Source organism: Coregonus clupeaformis, unplaced genomic scaffold, assembly GCF_020615455.1.
Source record: "Coregonus clupeaformis isolate EN_2021a unplaced genomic scaffold, ASM2061545v1 scaf0576, whole genome shotgun sequence".
NCBI classification, from domain to species: Eukaryota; Metazoa; Chordata; class Actinopteri; order Salmoniformes; family Salmonidae; genus Coregonus; species Coregonus clupeaformis.
The window spans coordinates 22,758-32,104 of record NW_025534031.1 but is presented as its reverse complement, the minus strand read 5'-3'; the positions used below and the strand labels follow the sequence as shown (position 1 = coordinate 32,104).

Sequence of the window (9,347 nt, the reverse complement as noted above, 5' to 3'; positions counted from 1 at the left end):
CACTTGATTTTTGGTATTGATATCTCATAAAAAACAAGGAAACTATTAACAACTAATTCTTTGCATATGTAACACTAAAGGTCAAAATCATCTGCAGTCATCTTCTCCTCATGAACCATAGGTCAGACTCACTCCAGATTGCTTTGTTATCCAACTGATCTTGTGTCCTTTCTGTCATTCTGTGAACCCTGTTCATTGCTGCTTGCAGCTATATTTCTGTTTTATGATTTATGTCTAAACTTTGTCTCAACGACAGTTGACTAAGCTCATGAGGCATTCATACGTTATATCTTTTAAGAATCAATGGGTGTATATCATTCATTTAAAAGTCTGAAAATGTATTTAGCAAGATTGCCCCTTAAAGTGAACCCAAAAATTGGAATACAGTCAAACAAACACAACACGTCCCTGATCTCAAATGAAGTAATAAAAATACATCCTTAATTAATACCATTGGGTGACATCTCTCTAAGACATTTCTTTAATTAGGGAAAATACTCAAAAGACTCATGTCACTTATAATATGGTGAAGGTATAAAGGAGCTAAAACGTATCATGCCAGCCAACATTTTACTTGGAAGACTGTTCATTTTAGAATGTTCTGATTTTATCAAATTAATTCTGTCAACCCGACACCAACTCCAGTGTACTAACCTGATGGTAACTATTTTGAAGTTTGCGACATTTTCTAAATGTTTATTTTATTAATGTGTTTTATTATTTCTAAAATGATGTCTGATAACTGCTGACTATAATTGTCTTTTACTCAGGAAATATGAACCAAACCTTCTTACATATCACTATATTTTTCACTGCATATGGACCTCCAGGCCCACTCAACTACGCAGCTTTTTTCTTAACATTTTTGCTTTTCTTCATTACAATATTGGCCAACCTAAGTCTCATGCTTGTCATCTACTTAGAATCAAGCTTACACAAGCCCATGTACATATTTCTGTTCAACTTGGCGGTGAATGGACTGATTGGGAGTTTATCCGTCTGTCCGAAGATCATGGACAATCTCGTTAATGACATAAAGGACATCTCTCACGAAGGTTGTATATTGCAGGTGTTTTTCTGCAATGTATATGCAACGTGTGCTTACGTTATTCTAGCAGTGATGGCTTATGACAGGTATGTCTCCATTTGCAAGCCATTGCAATATCATAGCATTATGACCCCTTCTAAAGTGAAGATGTTGTTAGCCTTGGTATATTTTATTCCCATAACCATGCTCGCTTTTCAAATGTTTATAACTTCAAGGCTCCCTGTGTGCAAATACAACATCAATAAGCTTTTTTGTGATAACCTAGCAGTTGTTAAACTCTCCTGTGTTGAAAGTGCACTGAGTAACCTGTATGGTATATGTATCATAGCAAGCCTAGTGGTTTTACCTTTTGTGTTAGTTGTGCTCTCATATGTAAAAATATTACTTGTTTGCTTGAAAGCCTCAAAGGAGTCACGAAAGAAGGCTTTTAATACATGTGCTCCCCACTTGATCACTTTCATCAACTTCTCGACAGCCATCCTTTTTTCTGTTATTTACAACAGGCACAGCACAGCAACCAGAGAGGTTAATGTGTTAATATCCGTGCAGTTCATTCTGTTCCCACCACTGGTACACCCTATCATATATGGTATTAGGACCAAGGAGATCAGAACATGTATTACAAAAATTATAAGAACAAGAATCTTTCCGAACTCTCTTGATTTTCCTCATCTAAAATCTGAACCTAAACTGGTACCAATTATGACTTTAGATGGTACAGCAGCAGGGCAAGGGTTGCGGTTTGAATCCCAGGTCTAACAGGAGCATCTGACAGAATGTGAGCTGCCAGAACTAAATGTTTTTATCATCAACCTAATCTTTTGTTTTTCCTTTGTATTGCATTTAATTTTTGTGAAGTCTTATGCATTTTGTTAAGTCTATTTTACTGTAGTAAAGTCAAATCAGGGATGCTGCTGTGTCGCTGACCCTATGTTCTTCTAGCATGTCAGTGGACATGTATTTCTGTTTCAGGGGGGTTGGGTACTGAGCAAAAGGATGTAAGGATGTAATAAGTTTCCACAAATGGGCAGTAAAGTATTCTTCTAGAAGTGAAGGATCTAGCAGATCCTTTTGATATTTAGAGAAAATGTGAATTAGAAAGTAAAATACACAAAACATTTCGTGTAAAATAAAAGGGATAGATCAAACTGTTTATCAATTCAGTCATTATTTATGTTTTATGTAAATGATTAATAATTCCAATGCATTTTTTAAATAGCTTCATGGACAATGAGGAAGATCAGCCCAATTTCCCACTCAACTACACTTCACCTAAAGACACCTCAGTTTGTGTTACAAACATAGACATCGCATCAGTGTATCTGTCCCAATATGACGTCTGTGAGAGCACTGGCAGCACACCATTGAGGCCCTCTCCATTTTGAAGTAGTACGTTTTCTTCTTCTTCTACTTCTATGAGTTGGCAACCAATCTGAAAGGTTGCATACTGCCACCTGGAGAGTGTTGTTTGAACAGGTATAAAGCCAAGGTTGGTGATTTACTGCCACCTGCAGTTATGGAATGTTTGCTCAAAAGTATAATTCATTGGCTGATCCCACCTGGTGACCTTTATGGAATAATGTGATTCTTCCTTAACCCATAGGAAGTCCCACCCAGTTACTACTCTACTTTTTAGACCGGCCACTGAGCTAAAGATGGACCAGCCCATCTGGCATTTGTTTTCGATTGATTGGAGTCATCCTTGTTGGCCAGGATGTGTTGCACCTGTCACCTCGTTAGTCTATCGTAAGTTTCACCTCTACTGGCACAGGTGATATTGAAGCGCTGCAGAGCCAATGCTCCTGTTGGTTTGAGAGATGTTGGAAGAGCTAGACCACTGTTTACCTCTCCCTCTAAGTTTGAGTTAAACAAAGCCTTTTATCGTGTCTTCCCTGTTTGGTTTGCTCCACGTTTATTTTCACTCCCTGACCTAAGGTGGTGTGTTTATTTTTATTTTTTGTCTTATCAGGCAAATCTAGTGGGCATCCATGGTGGGTGTTTGTTTAGATTTGTTTGATTTTATTAGGATCCCCAGTAGCCGACACCAATGGCGACCCTAGTTTAGTCCTTATTAGAGTTTGCTTGTCCAGGACTCAGTAGGCACCCCCATGGATGCCTTTCAGAACCTATTTTAAAGCCCCACCTGGTTTCGTTTTCGTTGTCAGTGACTCATTTGTTAGTTCCTTTTTATGTTAAGTGATGATTTTTGGTTATTGGGGAATGTAAGAAAATGGGGACTCGTCCGGGAAATTGTGTCCCAGGTTTGTTGTAGTTGCTCAAATCACTGAAGCAGTGGAAAGTTGTATAAACACTCACAGGGTAATAATAACGTTTAAAAGATGGACTTCGATTTTGGAGCACTTTATGGGGAAACCTATTTGGGAGATACTGGATAAATGTACGAAGGCGAATCTGCTCATCATTGCAGAGCATTATGATGATTCAAAAGAAGTTTAACGATACTGCTTTGGTAGAGGAAATCCTTCCAGAGAGGGAGGATGATGAAAAGTAAACTGAGGGTTAGAGTATACCCCGTAGACGTTCAACTGCGAGAGGTAGAGCCAGTGCTTAATTTGGATCCGGCGCCTCTCATATTTGACTTTGTTTGTTCCAGCACTTATTTGCCCAGATCCCGTACCTCTCGTGGCATGACTTATTAATTATTTCACTGTTCACACTGTAGACACTCTAATAAAAATGTTATCAAGTTGCCCCCTCGTTTTATCTCCCGCCCCCAGAAAGACCATTATGTAAAAGCACGGTGATCCTTCTATGTAATCATCTTATCCTGCCACACTGATCCCAGACCTGCTCTCTTATTTGTACATAGAGGTTAAGGGGAGGGCCAGTGGGGTAAGTAACTGATCTTGAAACAGGTCTTGGTAGTGGTGGTCAGCTAGTGAAGAGGTCCCTACGTAATCACATCACGTAGCCTAGTCTAGTCGTCTCCCTACTGAATTTGAATCGTGGGAAAGCCAAATAAAAAATGGATAAGAAAAGGCAATCAAGTTTGACATTTTTAAAGTCCAAAAATCCAGAGAAGATGGTGAATCAAACCTAGAACGATCCAGAGAACTGTCAGTGCCGGAGGAGAGGAGTGAGGGGCAAATTGTTCCTGATGGTGATGCTAATCCCGCCAGTTCAGCATCACCACCGGCACCTCCACTAGCTAGTAGGCCTACTAGCGAGTCAGACTCAGCGGGAGGGGGAGCTGGGGAGGAGGAGGAGCTGGGGGAGGAGGAGGAGCTGGAGGGCAGTGCATCCACAAACTAAATGCTCGGAGCAGGTGCAATTTGCAGTTCAAGAACAATCAAACGTATAACCCCTGGCTTGTCATGCAGATTTCAAAGTTGGGCTGTACAACATGCAAAAAGGTAGGGAGCTTGGGTCTAGAAACGACTGGAGGGATTAACTAGCAAAAGAGTGGGTGGAATGTACAGTAAATTAACATCCTATGCATCAGACATAATAAACAACAACAAAGAGCACTCAGAAAAAAAGTTTTTTTAACATGCCTGAACCAAGGCGCATTTGGTGGCAGCAAGCCTTGTAGACAAGGCTAAAGAGGACACCCAGGTTAACAGTCAAAATGAAAAAATAATAGACACTACAGCCAGTGTCTTCAGAACAGCCTCAGAAGGAGGCTAAACATCACAGCCACATGCCCACTCATGGCTTTGAACAAGAAGTTGACTCTCAGGAGTTAAATGGACTTGACACGGGGGAGAGTCATTGTGGCCGATTTTTTTATTGACCTTCACATCACAGAACAAGTTTTTCAATATGTCTTAACATAGGCAGAAGGCCTATTTATTCTCATATGTGTGTTCTGCTGTAGCCTACATTGATTTCTTTTATTTCAAGTTATATTCCGATATTGTGATATTTGTTCTACTGCTACATAGATGTCTTGAAAATTATATGGAATTCGGGTCTTGTAAACCCCACTGCTGAGTATGTGTGCATATGGCGGGTGTTCTGCAATGTCGTCCCAAAATGTTGCTGTATATTGATGTCTAGAAATTGAGGCTATAAGAAATTCGGACTTGTGTAAGCTCAAGTATGTGGGCATACTCAGTGACGTCTAAAATGCTTTGAAAGAATTAGCACCTTGGAGAGTGCTGTCCGTTTCATCACCATAGACAGGAGGCTACTTGGCTGCTACGTTGTGTTTTACACTTTTTTTCTCAATGTGTTCCAGTAGCTCAGAGCCCCCCGGATATTCTTGGTCGGAACAGCTGGCTTGTACCACCTTTGAACCAAAAGCAGGTGGACGTATATTTTACTGTTTGAGAGGATTGCTACGTCACTAAAATGTGACTCGTTTCAGGAAACTAGGTGTATATCGCGCGTCACTACTTCACAGGAGAGCCATTTGAACGTAAACGTTTCTTTTAATTTATCAAAATGTGTTTTTTGGCAGAAATGCCTTCTGGATCATGTGAACTTTCATGTGCCTTAATAACAAACGTGTATGCCATCTGTAAATACGAATAAAATGGTTAAATTACGAGCCTAGTTGGTTTAGCCACGGAAAAAGACAGGAACCATCCCGCTAGCCATGATTGGCTGAGATAATGGGTTGGCTGGACATGCTGAGAGATGAGTTCGGATTTGTCTGCCATGTAGCATGCTTCTGTCTATAACGTGAGCTGGTCATTATGTGTAGGTAATCCTTCTAATGCAGCTTTTTTTGGAAGATATTACGTAGTAGAACTGCAAAAATGTTGTTCTCCACTTTCTGGAGGACCACATTTTGAAATCAGTGGAATGCCCGGTGGAATTAGAGTATGATAGCTAAGGAGATACAGAACATCCTGGCGTTTGATTGCAAATATGCAGAGGGAGTCGAAAAGAGAACACACAGAAGGCTGTTGTATAAAACACCTGACTCCAGATTACGTCTTCAAACTAAGGGAAACCATGGCATCCATGAGAGAGAGAGAAGCATCCATCCATGTATATGGGTAAGATCGTCTAGCTAGCTACATTTTCAGATATTATACATTTCTAATATAGTCAGAAAGTCATTTTAATTTCAAGTCAAAGCGTGATGTTAGCTAGTTAATGTTAGCTGGCTGGCTCACTAGCTAATGTTACGTGTATGATCTGTGTAGTAATATTAGTTGTATCTCAGAGCCGTTGGCATTGCTAGTTATAGCCTAATGTTAGCTAGCTAGCTAACATTGAACCTGGTTGGTTAGCTACCTGCAGATTCATGCAGGGTAGTAACGTTATGAGTTGGGATTATGAGTTGGGATTATGGTTACTTGCATAGTTGGGATTACATTTTTTATCTAGCTAGCTTGATGTCTAAACAAAAAAGTCTCCACTATGCAAGTAACCATTTCAATAGAATGTTCATGATGTCACTGCGACAACTGTCGATAGACGTAGCTGGTAAATTCGCTCTGGCTATCTACTCCGATTTTTGAGCACTCTTATCGAGAGTGCCAGAGCGCAGAATAACTGACGAATTTACAAACACTCAACACCCGTTGAATATGGCCGGTGTCAATACACTTTGACCAAAAAAACGTAATTAAATTGTTGCCAGCAGCACAGTTACTGTCACCAACGCTCTGAATAACATAAAATCAGAGCCTAACCAGCTCTGCTTGGGCGAGTAAAATGGTCAGAGTGAGCTGTTCTCTCATTTGTGTCTGGATGTAGCTAGCAAGCTAGCCAACATTAGCCAGTTAGCTTGGGTGCTTGCTGCTGTTAGGTCAGAATGCTCAGATCAACCCTACTCCTCCTCTGAATTTATGAATGGACAATCTGAATTTAGGAACGCCCAAAGTGCACTGAGCGCACTCTGGCACTCCAGATTGAATTTACGAACACACCCCTAGTATAAACCAGCCTTTAGTCTTGAAATCTTTGGTTGTTTAGTACATGACCTCACATGTGAATCCTTAAAGAGATGGGTGGGGCTAAGGCTTAAGAGGGTGTGAACGATACTGAATGGGTGTAGACAAAGAAGAGCTCTGTCATGATCGTTTACGAACGAGAAGGCATACGTGATAAGCATAAACTTAAACACCACGACAAAACAACAAACGAAACGTGAAGTCCAAGGTAGACAAATAACATACCTCACACGGAACAAGATCCCACAACTAACAGGTGCCAAAAGGCTGCCTAAGTATGGTCCGCAACAGAGACAACGAGCGACAGCTGCCTCTGATTGGGAACCACCCCGGCCAACATAGAAATAGACATACCAGATACTACACCATAGAAACAACACAACACGGAATATACACACCCTGACTCAACAAATAAACGTCCCCTGAGTCAGGGCGTGACAAGCTCTCCAGTAGGTTTACCAAAACATTCAAGGGCCATTTTCTCAAAAGTGAGGATATAAGTTTATCAACTTTGAAAGCAAAATTACTTTCCCATTGTTCCTCATCTGTAGTGTATGATATACACATTTCTAGCTCTGAGTCTCTACTTTTCTCCAATGTAAAACAACACCATTTCACATTTTGCTACATAAGACCGAATCGAGCCGGTTGGTCACATTTGTGAAATATTGTCATACCTTTTATTCACTTACTGATCTCCATTGGCTACCAGTCACTCAAAGAATTTAACATAAAAATTATCATCCTCATCTAAAAAGCCATAAATGGCATCGGACCAGCCTACCTGTCAGACCTACTCTTCCCTATGAACCTCCACACACCCTAAATTCAACCCATGGCAAACTGCTTCATGCCCCCCAGTACCTGGCTCCGTAAAATGGAGGACCGTTTATTTTGCTCCCATGCACCACGCCTTTGGAACTCCCCTTCCAGACAATCTCAGGGCTGCTCAGACCGTTGAGCCTTGAAAGAAGGCCTTAAGACTCATGTCTATTGTCTGGCCTTCTGTTCATCCTAGAATTTGATTCATACTAAATATATATACGGTACCAGTCAAAAGTTTGGACACACCTACTCATTCAAGGGTTTTTTCTTTATTTTTACTATTTGACATTGTAGAATAATAGTGAAGACATCAAAACTATGAAATAACACATATGGAATCATGTAGTAACCAAAAAAGGGTTAAACAAATACAAATGTATTTTCTATTTGAGATTCTTCAAATAGCCACCCTTTGCCTTGATGACAGCTTTGCACACTCTTGGCATTCTCCAACCAGCTTCATGAGGTAGTCACCTGGAATGCATTTCAATTAACAGGTGTGCCTTCTTAAAAATGTATTTGTGGAATATCTTTCCTTCTTAATGCGTTTGAGCCAATCAGTTGTGTTGTGACAAGGTAGGGGTGGTATACAGAAGATAGCCCTATTTGGTAAAAGACCAAGTCCATAATATGGCAAGAACAGCTCAAATAAGCAAAGAGAAAACGACAGTCCGTCATTACTTTAAGACATATATTGGAACATTTCAAGAACTTTTAAAGTTTCTTCCAGGTGCAGTCGCAAAAACCATCAAGCGCTATGATGAAACTGGCTCTCATGAGGACCACCACAGGAATGGAAGACCCAGAGTTACCTCTGCTGCAGAGGATAAGTTCATTAGTTACCAGCCTCAGAAATTGCAGCCCAAACAAATGCTTCAGAGTTCAAGTCACAGACACATCTCAATATCAACTGTTCAGAGGGGGATGTGTGAATCAGGCCTTCATGGTCGAATTGCTGCAAAGAAACCACTACTAAAGGACACCAATTAGAAGAAGAGACTTGTTTGGGCCAAGAAACACGAGCAATGGACATTAAACTTGAACAGGAACATGCTTTGATGTGTCCCAAATGGCATCCTGACCAGAGCCAAAGTAGTGCACTATCAAGTGAATAGGGTGTAATTGATAGCATAATTATGTGACTTCGAATGCATTTAAACATTTCCTAATGAAGAAAAACAATATGCAAAGCTACTCTTTCAATACATATGGTCCTTCACTGGGTGCTTTATTCTTAATACTCTCAGAAAATAAATGATGTCAATAATGCTTGTGATTACAGTACTGTAAACATATATATATATATATATATTTAGATGCGTCATCAAAACTCAATAACCTATGTGCTTATTACCAGGCCACTTCCTTATGGTATCTCTCAAAATAAATGTTATTCGAAATTATGTATTTTGACTGTGTTATGGTGGTATGAATGATTGTTTTAGCAATGACACCAAGTAGGCTATGTATAGCTTCTATAACGACACAGGGGGTAGATGGTTGAAGTCTCTGATATTTATTAACAGACAAGGGGCAGGCAAGAGGCAGGTCGAGGACAGGCAGAAGTTCATAAACCATCAAGTCATAGGTAGAGGACGGGGGCT

The 9,347-nt window shown here is 40.3% G+C and overlaps 1 protein-coding gene across 1 annotated transcript; it reads left to right on the top strand.

Annotated features, from left to right (window-relative positions):
- Positions 1-775: 775 nt before the first annotated feature.
- On the top strand, positions 776-1,807 carry LOC123485114 (olfactory receptor 52K2-like). The gene has a single exon (XM_045215992.1). It carries the CDS (start codon positions 776-778, stop codon positions 1,805-1,807), a length of 1,032 nt encoding a protein of 343 aa, XP_045071927.1.
- Positions 1,808-9,347: the final 7,540 nt, after the last annotated feature.